Here is a 17,337-nt window from a genome sequence, read left to right on the forward strand (position 1 = left end):
CTGAGCAGGGAGCCCAATGTGGGGCTTGATCCCAGGCCAGGACTCTCGGGATCCTGATGGATCCTGACCTGAGCGGAAGGCAGACGCCTAATGACTGAGCCATCCAGGCGCCCCATCTTTACGTTTAAATATAGACTCAAAAGAGAAGTTAATCTTTTAACTTGGTGCAGGCAACAGCAATTTACAGGGTAAAGTCCTTGTTTCATTTTAATCAAGAAGGGTGATTATTTACAAAGTATAGTGACTTCTCTAGCCAAGGGAGCCTAAGCTGGACTCAGAACCTTCTCAGTTCTAGTGAAAGCAGCTATGTTGCAGTGAGAGCAACAGTCCTTGGACTCTGCCACTTAATAGTTCTGTGTGGGACTAACTTCTCTGTGCCTCGATTTCTTTTGTAAAGCATGTAAAGGATCTATGCCAACAGGAGGTCATAAAGCACCATATAAATATATAGGTTTAAATTAAGCGCTTTGTAGGAAAAGGTTATTTGCCCAAAATAAAGTAGACTGCTATGAAGTACGCAATTCAATAATACTCATGAAATATCTCATCCTGGTAGAGAGTAATGAATAATAAACTAAGGGAATGAATTCAAAGAAATTATTGTCCCTGACAACAGAGGGATAAACATAACTCCTTAATTTAAGGATACTTAAATAGTTAAGGATACTGTCGATACTTTTTTTTTTTTTTTTTTAAATTAGGGTATTAGCTCAAACTTTGTCTTTAGAAAAACCTGTGTGTGCCAACAAGAGGATAAAGTCCTTACCCTTAGGGATTTCTAAGCTGATTTCTCAGAGGCATCCTGGGAGGTTATGGAGAAACCAGGGCCCCAGTGGGCAGAGTCCATCAGCTTGTGTAAGACTTTAGGGATCTGAAACACAGAAGGTTCCACAGTCACAAAGCTTGAAAAGCTGTTTAGCATCTTGGGTTCTTTGGGAGGTAAGTCACAGGGGCCAGAGCTATTATTGTCTCTCAGATTTATGTCTCCTTGATGCCACTACCCAACACTTGGGAACCACACAGGTATGAGTCACTTTCTGCTACTTAATCCAGTAGCTGACCTTCAGATATGTTGACTCATAAGAATTTAAGGTTACATGTATGAGAGTAAGGTTGAAATACATGGATAAAGTAAAAAGCCTAGGAATCCAAAAGACTGCCTACTTTACCACATGTATTAAGGTCCCAAGAGGAAAACAGACAACATGCTCAAAATAATGAAGGGCTGATTTTAAAAAGTGTGGGCAAAGGACAGGTCAGTAACTGGAGGCGAGTAAGAGCCTTAGGCCTGAAAAGACAAAGGGAGTTGGCGGGTATTTGGAACTGGAAGGAAAGGCTGCCCTGAGAGAAGCAGTGACCTTTAATCAAAGGATACCTGAGAAATCCATATACTGATTCCAGTTTTTTCCTCTCCCTCCTCTCCTTCCAGAGGCCCCTGTTGGTGGAATCAAAGTAGAAGCCAACGTGCAGGGAGCCCATTGATGAACTTCATGCAGGTTAGTTCCCAGGATAGAGAAAAAGATATAAAGGGAGGAGTATGATCTGGAAGGAAAGACAGAAGCTATCCAACATACCTAGAGCTGAAGACTGCATCCATTTTCTGCAAGAGGGCTTATCTTTGACTCTCCTTGCTCAAGTATTGCTGTTCAGCAACTTTGTGGAGATGCCTCCTGAATCAGTTTTGGAGCAAAACTGACTTTAAGGAGTTTGCAAAAAAGCTGCTTGAAGTTACATCACTGCAGTTTCTTAACCTGCCCAAAGTCAAGTAAGATCATATTCCAATGAAAGGACAAACTACAGCAGAACAGCAAAAACTATGTAGAAACTGTAGTTTTAGAAAGAAAAAAAAATTTTTTTTTTTTTAAAGATGAGGGGCTCTGGGTAGTCACAACCTGTTTTTTGTTTTTGTTTTTGTTTTTAATCTATAGTCTGAAGATAATACATACCTTGCAAGATAGGTATGTTAGTGTATATTTGAAATGCCTAGCTCAATGCCAGACATGTAACAAAACTTTACTGCATAGAGAGGTACCTGGCTGGCTCAGTCAGTAGAGCATGTGACTCTTGATCTCAGGTCATGAGTTCAAGTCCCACATTAGGTGAAAAGCTTACTTAAGCAAACAAAAATACCCTTTTAGGCATAGAAGCTACTGTTATTATTTATAATATTGGCTTCTCAAATATCACTTTCCTTTACAGTAAGAACTTCTTCAAACTTTAGGACTGGTTATGTTAGCAGAGTGCAGCTCCATACCTTGTTCAGGGGTCCTTTACAGTCTTCTTCTTAAAAAAACATTTAGGGGCGCCTGGGTGGCTCAGTGGGTTAAGCCGCTGCCTTCGGCTCAGGTCATGATCTCAGGGTCCAGGGATCGAGTCCCACATCGAGCTCTCTGCTCAGCAGGGAGCCTGCTTCCTTCTCTCTCTCTCTCTCTCTGCCTGCCTCTCAGTGTACTTGCAATTTCTCTCTGTCAAATAAATAAATAAAATCTTAAAAAAAAAACCATTTAAAAAAAAAAGATTTTATTTATTTGAGAGAGAGCAAAAGTGAGAAAGATCATAGAGGGAGATGGAGAAGCAGACTCACCGCTGAGTGGACAGCCTGTTGTGGGGCTCAATCCCAGGACCCTGGGATCATGACCTGAGCTGAAGGCAGACTTTTAACAGACTGAGCCACCCAAGTACTCCTCCAAAACATTTTTATAACACATATAAGTGTCTACGGGAGGGGCACCTGGGTGGCTCAGTCAGTTAAGCGGCTACCTTCGGGTCAGGTCATGATCCCAGGGTCCTGGGATCGAGCCCTGCATCGGGCTCCCTGCTCAGCAGAGAGCCTGCTTCTCCCTCTCCTTCTGCCTGCCACTCTGTCTACTTGTGCTCTCTATCTCTCTGTAAAAAAAAAAATAAAGTGTCTACTGAACATTACTATTAATTTAGCAGTTACCTATTTCCATATTTTTTAAGTATCCCCTATAGTCTTAACAGACTTAATCTATAACCTATCAGATATCTTACATAAACCTTAGACAAGTCTGTGGTTATCACTAAGTTGCTCCCATTTCAACCTTCTCTTGTATTTTCTACCTACTGATTTCTTTGGAGTAAAGGGCTCATTTTCACAGAGGAAATCTTAGGAAAGTTGCCCTCATTCATGTTTCTTTCCCATCATTTAAGAAGATCACCCTTCAGAGAACTCTAAGTTCCTATCTCCCCATTCCCTTCCAACTTCCCCACATTCCTAATGATTTCCCTCACTAGGATTTTTATTCAGTAAGACTTTTAGTTGTTTCTCAAGCCTCCTCAAGTCCTTGCTCTTTTTCTCTTTTCTTTTTCTTTTTTTAAAAAGATTTTATTTATTTATTTGTCAGAGAGAGAGAGCACAGGCAGACAGAATGGCAGGCAGAGGCAGAGGGAGAAGCAGGCTCCCTGCCAAGCAAGGAGCCCGATGTGGGACTCAATCCCAGGACGCTGGGATCATGACCACAGCCGAAGGCAGTTGTTTAACCCACTGAGCCACCCAGGTGTCCCTCTTTTTCTCTTTTCTTTGCCTGCTCTTTTTCTCTCAGGAGAACAAAAAGACCATATATGCATTTATGAGGTACTCTGTCAGATGTACCTTAAAATTAATATGTATACTGGATTTTTTTTTATTATATGTATTTACCAAAAAGCAATTATCTATATACAGCCTGGTACATGGTAAGCATTCTATTTCCTAAATACTGAGTTGGGAGATTGTAGTTGCTGAACACAGATGCTTATATGTCTTTGACTTTGGTAATACCGTCCTTTACTTAAGAAAGGCATCCATATTGCCAGTGGAGCAGTTTTTGAGAACTCTATACCCTGGATGGGGATCCCGTCTAGTCAGCTAGATAGGTCTCTTCAGTCCTGGGTATCAATGGTGTTTGTGCTACCACCACACTGCTATTCGTATTTACTTAATAAATGTATGCTGCATTGGACTGAGATAGCAACGGGCACCTTATTAACTAAGAATAGTTGAGAAGCCCGCAAAGCAAATCAATTTCCAGACCTCCCTGAACCTGATATCCCGTCCCCTCTCCCCAACCCATATCTTAGCATTGATTTTACTCCCACACAAGGCACAGAATCATTTCCTTCAGCTACTGGGCTCTTCTCCTGATTGTCGGCTTTTAGGGAAGGGAGTGGGGGGATGACAAAAGGGAGGAAGATGTCAATCTACCAAACCAGTCAAAAGATCTTTCCATTCTCCCTTCAGTCCTTATCTCCACTTGCTCTGCCTATTATGAATACTACCTAAGGAGGAGCTAGGATAAGGAAAATGCAGAGGGTGGGAATGGGTTAGAAGAGACCACAACAGGGGAAAGAAGACCCCCCCACACACATGCAACCCTACCCCTGCTCCACCATAATTAACTCAGCCAGACAGAAAACTTCCTATTGAGATTTACCTGTGATCAGGGACTAGGTAACAATTTTTGCCCAGGAGATGGAAAAAACTTTCAATGACATTCTGAAATGGTATGACTTTGACATTTTTATTAAGAAATATCTTTATTTTAAATGATAGTACAAAAACTGTATATATAATATAGATCTGTTTAAGTGTATATACACACAAATGATCACCCCCACACACATATACACACACACTTCCTCATCAAACTCAAATCTTATTAAAATCCTAAATAAAAAAAGAGAAGTACATTTGTTTTCCTAAAACATACTGTACATAAAGCTGTCAGAAAACCTGAAAAACTGAGGACATTTTGAGAAGAATCTAGGCACCCCCACCCACCCTCTTTTTCTCCGCCAACATAAATGGCCTTGGTAGGAGGACAGGCTATAGGACAAAGCCAGAGAAGGGAGCTGCAGTCATTATTGTTGGTCAGCTGAGATGGCTAAAACCAACTAGGAAGCACAGGATATGGGGTATGACCTAGATTAATTCTCAGAAACAAACCACTTCAGAATAAACAGAAAATACATATAATAGGGAAGGAGGGGAGTGGAAAGAGGAAAGACAAGGCCCATAGATTAGAAATGACCTACTAATTAAGTTCTAGTGCCTGGGAAAGACACAATGAGATAAGAACAATGGGGTCACAGAAGCAGAAGTAGTTTAGAGGGGAAAGTAAGGGAGAGAGATAGGGAATCACAATTTCCTGCCATTAGCCAGCCAAATTGCTACTGTGGAGTCTAGGAATGTCACCCCACCCACTAAGCCTAGAGAGTTTCCAAAAAAAAAAAAAAAAAAAAAAAAAAAAAAAGGCAGCACCAGAGGCTCAAAGCTATTTAGTTCAAATTCATATCCTTCTTACTCCTGTTCTCATATTAAATATATTGGGATAGGAAATAGAGTACTAACTCGGAAAATATTCATCACATAAAATGGAGATAGATAAGAGCCCGGAACAGGATACAGGCAGTGCTGACATACAGTTCATTTTAAAAGCTCCTTTCCTAGCCATACAGAGATGTCTGCACAAGGAGGCCATTCTCCAATAAATTTGGATTAAAAACTGACTTCTACTCAATATTCAACTTCTGGGAAGAGTTTACTATATGCCTGAAATCTTCTAGCTCTGGAAGTCCATATGATGTTTGTTAGGAGAGAGCCATAAAAGCGTTTTCAAAATGATTTCTCAAAAGTATAAGATTTCTAAACTGGGAAAGCAGATGTACAGAATGCCCGCTCCTTGTGCCATGACCCTTTTATCTAAGATTTCTTTCCTGTTCAGAGGTGTAAGGGATCTTCCAAGTGCCAGTGAAAACAGCTGCCATGGGAGTGGAAAGGAGGCTTGCTCTGTGGAAGGGCAGCTCTGTCTTCACCCCTGACACTGCTCTGAACTGTTCAGCTTACATGGTGTCATCACACCATATGCTAAACAAGTCTCTAGAAAGCCAGACACTGGTTCTCCCCGAGGTTTACTCCTCAGGTTTCTCATTACACCAGGTTCAAGCATACCCCTCAGAGAAGGGCCGGAGTAGAGCTTTTTCTTCCTTTGCCCCCTTAGTGAAGCTACAGGAACCCTCTTCAATGTGTTTAATCGAATGAAAATATTTCCAGGTTATACCAAGTATTTTAAAGCTGAACCTCAAATAAACAAAAAATGGGAAGATCCATATGTATTTATAAATGTACACACCAATATGCACCCAGCAAATGGGTACTAAAAATGCCCTGGTCACACAATACCTAGCTTTGACTGTAGAGCCCTCTGGTAAATTCATTTCTTTTATATCAATATAAAGAAAGAAAGAAATTTGGTATGCCATATATTTCTAACATTACTGAGCAGATACAAAAATTTTAATAATGCAATGGTAAGGCTGAAGAAGGGGGAAAGACACAGCCAAAAATAACTATACATGGATCTGACAGGAAAAGAAGAACATCTTTTAAGGCACTGAGTTCAAAACATAGAAAAACCTAAAGTCAAGTTCTCCCATATCTCCATTAAGAAACCTCAACTCTGGCATTACAATTAAGAGATCCCACAGAGGTAGTGATAGGAAGGGAATTGTACATTTATATATTTATAAGAATTTCCCTGAAGCTAGGAATAAGAACAGAAATATTAAGACTTCTTTCTTTTTCTTTTCTCAGGGAAGGCTTAAAACCAAAATGCAAATGTAGAATCTAAAATTCATAAATTAATACTGATATTGTTAAAGCAGCTTTAAAGTAGGCAATCATCCTAGGTTCCAAGTTTTTTCTGCTTAAGTACCAAGTCTGAACCACCTGTCTGTTAATTGATTCTCTGTAATCCAATCTTGCCAACACAACAGTTGGGATCTAGCAACATTTTCCCAACTTCCATTGCTGATCCTGAAAGATGCAAATCATAAAATGTTTTTGCCATTAATGCATTTCATCTTTAATTTCTTCCTACTTCAAGGGATCTGGACCTGCCATTTTCTCCATGGCAATACAACTGGAGATCAAATCCTATTTCCCTTCTCTGGGATGATAAAAGGTGTATTTCAAGTAAATAACAACAAATACCTTTTTGCTACTCTTCCCTTTCCAGACATTTCTCTTTTCTCTTTCCCTGTCCCAACTCCCTATCTCAGAGACCCCATCATCAAAAATGACTTGGGCTGTATTAGAGATTTTTCTAGGTGAGGGTAACAGCCTCCTACAGAAAGAGAATGATAAGTATTTCTGAAGTTCGCCCAAACAGTAGGAACTCTGTATGCTCAGCAGGGAGTATTGGATGGCAACTCATGGGCCCAGTCAGAAGCTATCCCAGAGAGACAGGTAGCTGGGCCTGGCTATCCTCTGCAGAGTTAACCTCCTCTCCCTTAACAGGAAAGAGGGGAAAAAAAGGAATTAAATTCAATATATAAACAAAGAAAATAAACCAAACACATCTAAAATGACACTTGGTCCACCTGTCTCTATGGTTAGGCTAAAGCTTCGAATTGGCACACAATAGCATCTTATTGTTAGCATCTGGTTCACAAAGGGGGTCAGAAAAAAGAAAAACATTGCAAGCCGAAAAAGGACAACTTGACAGAAAATGGCACAATTTCACCCTAGCCCTTATCTGGGCTTCTCATCTTCCCCCCAAACCAAGAGAAATCTCTCAAGCCTACGGAGAAAACCTAGTGGTGGTTTTCTCCTAGTGGTGGCCAATGGCCAGGATTAATTTCAAACTGGTATTTTTTGCCTATAAGCCTCTAATAACCAATTTTGTTTGTCAAATTTGGTTTGGCGAGTTATGTTTTAGGTCTATTTTGAGCCCCAAGTGATTCTGCACCTCTGGAAAACTGCAGCAAATTACTTCACTAATCAAGATAAATAGAACCATGTGAACTGTCAAGTTTTATTCCAAATTAAAAATATATGTTTTCCCCATGATTGCTAATTAAGAAAACCGTATTCTAAACAGTCATTCAAATGTTTACTTGGCACATCCTCTGGTTTCTTCTTCTCATTTACAATAAAGCAAGAGAGCAGGTCTAGAATGATGGGGGCTCAATGTCAAAGGCAGTAACTTCTGTAATGTAACTTCTCCACAACCTCTCTCTTTCCATCCATAACCTCTCCTTCTGAAAAAACACCAAACTGGTGCACAAAGAAAACCCAGTAATGAAATACTTTACAAAAGCATCTAAGAAAAGGGAGCAGGCACAGTGGTAGAGAACGGAGTCAGGCAGATGAAGTTATTGAGCCAGAATTTTTGGTTCCTTACTTTATGGCACTTCTAGTTTTTCATTCTTTTGCCAACACACACCGAGCACCTACAAGGCACAAAAGCTCTGCAAAAAAGCCGATCTTAAGGAACAGAACAATCTGCTCATCCCAGGTCAAATGGAAACAGAACTCCACCAACACCCTCAGCAATTGCCTCTCCCCCGACTTCTTTTTTTGCAATGAGAAGGATACCCTTTAAGCTCCACACAAAGGCACACTTAGAAAACTCAATAAAATTTTATAAAATTAAAAAGTTGATATTAAAGCTTGATATTATATAAATAAATGTGTGGAAGCAAGTTGTTCTAGCAACAGACTATCTTCCTGATTTCAATTTTATAAAATCCAGCCAGAGCAAAGTTTGTATTTCGGGACCAGATTGTTTTATAACCCCACAAGCCTCTTCCTGGCCACTTTACAGCATTGTGAAGCACAGCCTGGAGGATTTTGGATTTACATACACTTCTCCCACATAAACAAGTTTCTTTCCTTTCCAGTTTTTAAATATTCCACTTCAGTTTCTTAAACTGGCATCTGAATTATGGACACATAATGGATGCAGAGTTGGCAATTACCAATTTCTTTTTGGTGAAATTAAATCAGGATAGGGGGAATGCCTGCTCCTTTGGAAGCAGAACATATATTTTCTCTTCCCAAAACCTTGCTTCTCACCCACCTCCTAATTAGTTTTCTTCTCTACCAGGTACATGTCATAAATATAAGGCAAAATTTAAGGTCACTTGACGATGCAATTATAAAAAGCTCTGTGCATGTCTATACTAGGAATGTTATCTTAAAATCTTCTGATACAAAGTCAGTTATTTAAAAAACAATCAACCCACAACATCCAACATTCTTTTACCTCTAAGTTTAAAGTGGGGATGTGAGCTGAGAAAATTGGTCCTTATTCTTTTGGTCCTTCAAAAGAAGTATTTCCTAAATTTGGCTTTGAATTTTCCAGTTGCATAGCAAGCCTTCCTGAGCCCAAGCACTGTTACCCTGCTATAGTTTTCTTCTTAAGGACATTCTTAATTTTTATACAATGTCTGTCCTCTGTATTTTCTTTTAAAAAGAGGAAAGAGGAAATAGATGGACATAGTACAAGTTGTGGCCCTCGCACATTAAGATGAAACAGTTTCCAAGGGAACTCCAGAATGAGGCTCTACGGTCCCTCCTGCCCCATTCTCTTCCGTGTCTCTCTCTTCCATCTCCCCCTCTGTCACTACTACAGCATCTACTTCGGCCACCTCTTCAACCATGGTGAAATCAACTCCATTGGGCTGTTGTCTGGCCATAGCCTCTAGCTTGAGGCGGTACTGCTCTGCTTCCTGTTCTTTCTTTAGGAGCTGGTGTCGGTATTCCTGGGCTCTTCGATTGGCCTCTTGGAGCTGCTGTTGGAGTAGCTCTCTTTCAGTGCCCTCCTGTAAAGGTAAACAATGTCACCACCAGGTTAAGAATTCTTGATCCCAGATTATCCACAGAGTAGACAAAAAGCGTAAAGGAGGGTTCAGGCCTTAAAAGTTTTTGGCTTTTGATTCTTTCCTTTCTCTTCTATCTACTGCTGCTAAGAACATTACCTTGCTCTCCTCCACACTGTTTGTCCTCTCTTCTATTCTTGGTTTCTTAGTCAGAGGCAGCTTCTCTGCTTCTTCCTCCTCTTCAATTACAGTTTCCTCTGTAACCTGACCAGCAGGTACAGTTAGAACTAAAAGCCAAAGGACACCAATTGGAGGTAATGAATACATAGTGAAACAAAGAGGTTTTGCCTACTTTATTATTTTTTTTAAGATTATATTTACTTATTTGACCCAGAGAGAGATAGTGAGAGAGGGAACACAAGCAGGGGGAGTGGGAGAGAGAGAAGCAGGCTCCCTGTGGATGGGAAGCCTAACCTGGGACTCGATCCCAGGACACTGGGATCATGAACTGAGCTGAAGGCAGATGCTTAACCGACTGAGCCACCCAGGTGCCCACCTACTTTATAATTTAAGATTTTATTTTTATGTAACCTCTACACCCAAGGTGGAGCTCAAATTTACAATCCTGAAATCAAGAATTACAAGCTCTGCCAACTGAGCCAGGCAGGTACCCCTGCTTGCTTTAAATTAGAACATAAACTGAAATATATTAGCTGAAATCTTATTATTCATATCTCTTTGGATCTTAAAATCAACAGGTAAATCATGGCCTACAGAAAGAAACAGGAAAGATTAGAGTATCAAATTTGGAAGCCATGCAGTTAACATCGGGTCTGATGCTCTTATATAAAGATGTCTAACTCAGGGGGCACATGGGTGGCTCAGTCAGTTAAGCATCTGTCTTTGGGGGCGTCTGGGTGGCTCAGTGGGTTAAGCCGCTGCCTTCGGCTCAGGTCATGATCCCAGGGTCCTGGGATCGAGTCCCGCATCGGGCTCTCTGCTCAGCAGGGAGCCTGCTTCCTCCTCTCTCTCTCTGCCTGCCTCTCCATCTACTTGTGATCTCTGTCTCTCTGTCAAATAAATAAATAAATCTTTAAAAAAAAAAAAAAAAAAAAAAAGCATCTGTCTTTGGCTCAGGTCATGGTCCCAGGGTCCTGGGATTGAGCTCCACATCAGGCTCCCTGTTCAGCAGGAAGTTTGCTTTTCCCTCTCCCTCTGCCACTCCCCTGCTTGTGCTTTCTCTCAAATAAACAAATAAAACCTTTAAAAAAAATGTCTAACTAACTCTAGGAGCACCTGGGTAGCTCAGCCAGTTAAGCGTCCAACTCTTTTTTTTTTTTTTTTTTTTAAAGATTTTATTTATTAATTTGACAGAGAGAAATCACAAGTAGACAGAGAGGCAGCCAGAGAGAGAGAGAGGGAAGCAGGCTCTCTGCCGAGCAGAGAGCCCGATGCGGGACTCGATCCCAGGACTCTGAGATCATGACCTGAGCCGAAGGCAGCGGCTTAACCCACTGAGCCACCCAGGCGCCCCAGCGTCCAACTCTTGATTTCAGCTCAGGTCATGATCTCAGGGTCATGAGATCCAGCCCTGCACTGGGCTCTGCACTGAGCGTGGAGGTTGCCTAAGTTTCTCTCTCTGCCCACCCCCACCCCTGCTTGCTCTCTCTCTCTCTCTCTCTAAAATAAAGAAGTCTAACTTTGGCCAATAAGCTTACAATTCCTTGGTAGTAACCTGTCTAATGAAGGCCTAATGTCTTTACATAACATTTTTTTTTTTAAAGATTTTATTTATTTATTTGACAGAGAGAAATCACAAGCAGATGGAGAGGCAGGCAGAGAGAGAGAGAGAGGGAAGCAGGCTCCCCGCCGAGCAGAGAGCCCGATGCGGGACTCGATCCCAGGACCCTGAGATCATGACCTGAGCCGAAGGCAGCGGCTTAACCCACTGAGCCACCCAGGCGCCCCTTTACATAACATTTTTGAGGAACTTCACATGAAAGCAGTTTACCACTCACTATATCCAATTTAATAAATTTCTCTTTTGTAGATAAATGAGAAAAAGGTCAACAAACAGTTCAATGCACTGCACATCTATCAGAATGGCTAAAATTTTAAAAAATGGCGATAACACCAGACACTGACATGGATGTGGCAACACTGGATTACTCATAAATTGTTAGTGGGACTATAAAATGGTACAGTCACTCTAGGAAATAGTTCACGCTCTGTCAAAGTATTTATAAAATTAGACATGTTTACAAAACTAAACATGTACTTAGCATGCAACCCAGCAATTGCACCTTGGGGCATTTATCCCAGAGAACTCAAAATCTATATTCCCATAAAACATGTACACTATTGGACATAACAGCTTTATTCACAGATAGCAAAAAACTAGAAACAAGTTAAATGTCCTTCAATGAATGGTTAAACAAACTGTGGTAATCCATACCATGGATACTATTCAGCAATAAAAAGGAGTGAACTATTGATACAAACAACAACTTGGATAGATTTTAAGGGAATTATGCTGAGAGAAGAAAAGCCAATCTCAAAAGGTTCCATATTACATGATTCCATTTATTATAATATTCTTGGAATGACAAAAGTATAGAGTTAGAAAACAAATGAGTTAGTGGTTGCCAGGGGTCAGGAATGGGTTGGGAAGTGAGATGGAACTTTTCTCTCTCTCTCTCTCTCTCTTTTTTTTTAGAGAGAGCAAGCAAGAGAGCGCCTGAGCACGTGTGAACAGGAAGTAGGCAGGGAGGCAGTGTGCCAGAGGAGAGAATCTCAAGCAGACTCCACACTCTTTGGAGCCCACATGGGGCTCAATTTAATCATCCTAAGATTATAACCTGAGCTGAATCCGAGAGTTGGATACTTAACCATGTGAGTCATCCAGGTGCTTTGGAACTGTTCTCTGTCTCAACTGTGGTGGTGCTCACACAAATCTACACTTGTATTCACTGCAGAGAACTAAGTGCATACACAAGCACATACATGAATACATATAAAATTGGAAAAATTTCAATAAGGTTGGCGAATTGTATCAATGTCAATTTCCTGTCTGTGATATTGTATTACTGCAAAATGTTACCAATGGGGGAAACTGGGTGATAGGGACACTGTATCTCTCTGTATTATTTCTCACAACTGTACACACTGGGGCACCTGGGTGCCTCAGTCAGTTAAATGTCTGACTCTTGATCTCAGCTCAGGTCTTGATCATAGGTCATGAATTCAAGCCCCACACTGGACTCCATACTGGATGTGGAGCCTATGTAAAAAACACACTAGAGGGGTGCCTGAGTGGTTTAGTTGGCTAAGCATCTGCCTTTGGCTCGGGTCATGATCTCAGGGTCCTGGGATCAAGCCCTCTGTGGGGCTCTCTGCTAAGTGGGGAGTCTGCTTCTTTCTCTCACTCTTCCTTTGTACTCTCCCTCTTTCTATCAAGTAAATAAATAAAATCGTTTTTAAAAAAACCCAAACTATACACATATCTACAATGATCACAAAATTAAAAACTTTAAAATTCTATTTAGGTTTTAGGTTACATTATGATTTTTCTTTAAAACAGAAAATTTACCTAGTTACTTGGTTTGGCTGATTTAAAATTTAGCTTGTATTCCTTGGTTACTCATCAACTAATGGCAATAGAAAGCAGCTTAGATATCTGCTAGGTGGAAAAGGCAGTTTAGTTGGGATTTTAAAACATCCTGAAGATAATTCATAAAATCTCAGCTTTCCTTCTTTGTGCCTGGTTAAATACATTTGTAAAAGGTGGTATAGTTCATCCGGGCAAAAGTTCAAATATTTTGTCCCCTCAAAACAACTCCACTCTCATTTATTTGACTCCATTATAAGCAGAGTTTCTCACCTACCCAAGGAAGCCCCAAAGCTTTAAACCATGTTCACAAAAACATCAATAGTATATTCCCCCCCCCCCCAAAATAGGAATTTATGATACTAAAACTTGAATTATTCAGGGTTTGGTTTTTTTTTTAAGATTTTATTTCTTTGACAGAGAGAGAAAGCAAGAATATAAGAGCTGAGTGGGGGGAGGTGCAGAGGGAGAAGCAGACTCCCCACCAAGCAGGGAGTCAGATAAGGGGCTCAAGGCAGAAGCTTAACTGACTGAGCCACCCAGGCACCCCAATTATATAGGTCTAATATCTGTTTTTTCTTTCTATGCTACAAAGATCCACCAAGTTAAATAGTTTGAAAATTATAAAATCCCCATCATTATTGAGGCCAAGTCAAAATTTTGGTGACTCAAATGCAATAAACCAATCCTCCTCTTTCAAACTCCAATTTTTTTTTTTTTTTTTTTTTTTAAGACAGAGACAGAGAGAGTGCAAGCAAAGGAGGGGCAGCACAGAAGGAGAGGGAGAGAGAGAAACTTAAGCAGGCTCCATTCCTAGCATGGAGCCCAAAGCGGGCCTCAATCTCACCAACCTAAGATCATGACCTGAGCCAAAATCAAGAGTCAGACACTTAACCAAGTGAGCCACCCAAGTACCTCAAACTCCAGTATTTTTAAGTAATGAAGTTATAATGATTAGTTGCTCTTGAAAAAACAAAAACGAAACTATTGATGTATTTCTTGAAGAAGTAATACATTCACATGGTTCAAAAATTAAAAGTTATGGGGCGTCTGAGTGGCTCAGTTGGTTGACTGCCTGCCTTCAGCTTAGGTCATGAACTTATAGTTCCAGAATAAAGCCCCCAAGTCAGGCTCCCTGCTCAGAGAGGAGTCTGCTTCTCCCTCTCTCTCTGCCTCCTTCCCCGCTCGTGCTCTGTCTCTTTTGCTTTCAGTTTCTCTCTCTCTCTCTCAAAAAAATAAAATCTTTAAAAATATATTAAAAGTTATAAAAACATATGTAGTGAAAAGTCTCCCATGCATCCCCAGCTACTCAGGTACCTTCTCAGGAGGCAACCAATTTTTTTTTGTTTTTTAAGATTTTATTTATTTGTTTTGCAGAGAAAGACGCAGAGAAAGAGCACAAGCAGAGGGAGCAGGAGAGGGAGATGGAGGCTCCCCACTGACCAGGATGCTGGACGTGGGATCATGACCTGAGCCGAAGGCAGATGCTTAGCTGAGCCACCCAGGCATCCCCCCACTTTTTTTTTTTTTAAGATTTTATTTATTTATTTGACAGAGAGAGCACAAGCAAGGAGGTAACCAATGTTATCGATGTTATTCTTGAATATTCCTTCAGAAATGGTTTAAGTCAATGAATATATTAGCAAATATACATATATTTCCCCCTTTTTAAAAAATACAAGTGTAACATATTCTACACACTGTTCTGCATCTTACTTTTGTCACGTAACAATATGGTTTTGGGATGATACCATGCTAGTATATAAAGCACTTCTTCATTGTTTTCAGCAGCTGCACAGCACTCCAATGTATGGGTGTACCATAATTTCTTTATCTAGTTCCCTACTGACATATACTTATGTTCTTTTTTTCATTTTTTATTGGAGTATAGTTAATCCACAGTGTTACACTAGTTTCAGGTGCACAACACAGTGACTCAAGCTCTCTATACATTATGTTATGTTCACCACATACAGCTACCATCTACTTAGGTTATTTTAAATCTTGGACGACTATAAATAGTGCTATAATGAATAACTCAGTATATATTTCATTTCTGTGTGAATATAAATTCTTAGAAAAGAACTTTTTAGCCAAACGGTATGTGTATCTTTAATACTGATAGGTACTGGGAGCTCCTGGGTGGCTCAGTCGGTTAAGCATCTGCCTTTGGCTCAGGTCATGATCTCCAGGTTCTGGGAATAAGCCCCAATTCAGGCTCCCTGCTCACTGGGGAATCTGCTTCTCCCTCTGCCCCTCCTCCCTGCTTGAGAGCACATAAGTACTCTGTCTCCCATAAATAAATTTTTTTTTTAAATGCTGATAGATAATTGCAATCAATTCTTTAGAGGATACATTAATTTACACTCTCAGCAGTGATTTTTTTTTTTTTACATTTTATTTTTAAATACTCTCTACACCCAACATGGGACTAGAACTTACAATTCTGACATCAAGGATCACAAGCTATACTGACTGAGCCAGCCAGTGATTTATGAGTGCCTATTTCCCCACACCTCTGACAACACAGTGTTATAATGGTATCTCACTGCAGAACTGACTTGCATTTCTCTTGCTATGTATGAAGTAGGTTGAACACATTTCACTGTTTTTTAAATATATATATATATATATATTTTTTAAGATTTTATTTATTTATTTGACAGAGATCACAGGCAGAGAGGCAGGCAGAGAGAGAGGAGGAAGTAGGCTCCCTGCCAAGCAGAGAGCCTGATGCGGGGCTCGTTCCCAGGACCCCACCATCATGACCCAAGCCGAAGGCAGAGGCTTTAACCCACTGAGCCACCCAGGCGCCCCCATATTTCCATGTTTTCAAAACGCATCAGTATTTTATGTGAACTACTAGTTCATACTATTTTCTCTTTTATCTACCAGACTATTAGCTTTTACCCACACGTTTTATATATATTAGGGAAATCAGGTTTTGCCAGCCTAGTTTCCATTTCTTTTTTTCTTGGAGCCAACCTGGTATCTGGCATTCTTTTAGTCCCACTTTAGTCCCACTTACTTTAATGCTTCATATTTAGAGGACTGTGGAATGTCTAAAATATCTTTTCAGGGCACCTGGTTTGCTCAGTGGGTTAAGCCTCTGCCTTAGGCTCAGGTCATTATCTCAGGGTCCTGGGATCGAGCTGCATTGGATTCTCTGCTCAGCAGAAAGCCTGCTTCCCCCTCTATCTCTGCCTGCCTCTCTGCCTACTTGTGATCTCTCTCTCTGTCAAATAAATAAATACAATATTTAAAAAATAAAAATAAAAAAAATATCTTTTCATACACACTTGTCTGAATGGGATAACTTACCTTGCTGTCCATCTTGCATAGTTACAATAAATGGCTGGCCAATGCTTCCAGTAGGGATCGCAGTTTGAATATTACCCAGAGGGACTCCATCAGTCACTATAGTGATGACCCTTTGGCCTCCGCTCCCCACCACTTGCTGGACTGATGAGTCAACAGAATTTCCCTCTATGACTTCCTCTGAATTAGCTAAGGATGAAGAAAATGAAATGGAAATTTCAGCTTTCTCAAAAAATAGGAGTATAACAATTTCAACCTTCTTGAAATTGATTGTATCAGGGATAGGAAAACTTGAGAAAAAAAGTTAGATTAAAGTTTCTAATGCAAGTTCTAGCGAACAATGCTAAGTTGGAGGAGAAAAGAAAATAGTAAATGCAATAAACAGTATTTTCAAAAATGTCTTCACTGAGATGGGTTCACTAAGAATGGGTTCTATGCACAAATACACTTCCAAAATGCCAGTTTATATATGCTTAAATTTTTTGTTTGTTTTTTAAAAAGTATCAGAAACCCCAACAGGCTAATGAGCACTGTGATTCTCCAAAAGGAGAGAAGATATGCTGAGTTTCCCTAGCATATTTGATCTTGGAGTTCTTTTTTCAAGAAGCATCTTGAAAGTCTAAATAAATCTATGGAGTTAGAAAAATAATTACAGGGCGCCTGGGTGGCTCAGTGGGTTAAGCCGCTGCCTTCGGCTCAGGTCATGATCTCAGGGTCCTGGGATCGAGTCCCGCATTGGGCTCTCTGCTCGGCGGGGAGCCTGCTTCCCTCTCTCTCTCTCTCTGCCTGCCTCTCCGTCTACTTGTGAT

At 40.5% G+C, this 17,337-nt stretch overlaps 1 protein-coding gene across 7 annotated transcripts in view; it reads right to left on the reverse strand.

The window, feature by feature from the left end:
• Positions 1-8,407: 8,407 nt before the first annotated feature.
• The window catches only part of GABPB2 (GA binding protein transcription factor subunit beta 2), a 29,524-nt gene continuing 20,594 nt past the window's right edge, over positions 8,408-17,337 (reverse strand). For 6 of the 7 annotated variants that reach the window (XM_059138144.1, XM_059138143.1, XM_059138141.1 and 3 more), the window contains 3 exons: positions 16,532-16,717; positions 9,763-9,890; positions 8,408-9,606 (listed from right to left, as the gene is read on the reverse strand). In XM_059138144.1, coding sequence (XP_058994127.1) covers positions 9,307-9,606; positions 9,763-9,890; positions 16,532-16,717 — 614 coding nt within the window. In that variant the 3' untranslated portion in view covers positions 8,408-9,306. The remainder of the gene's footprint in view (positions 9,607-9,762; positions 9,891-16,531; positions 16,718-17,337) is intronic. The other variant, XM_059138146.1, reaches the window with a different exon arrangement.

This window comes from Mustela lutreola, chromosome 10 (assembly GCF_030435805.1).
Source record: "Mustela lutreola isolate mMusLut2 chromosome 10, mMusLut2.pri, whole genome shotgun sequence".
NCBI classification, from domain to species: Eukaryota; Metazoa; Chordata; class Mammalia; order Carnivora; family Mustelidae; genus Mustela; species Mustela lutreola.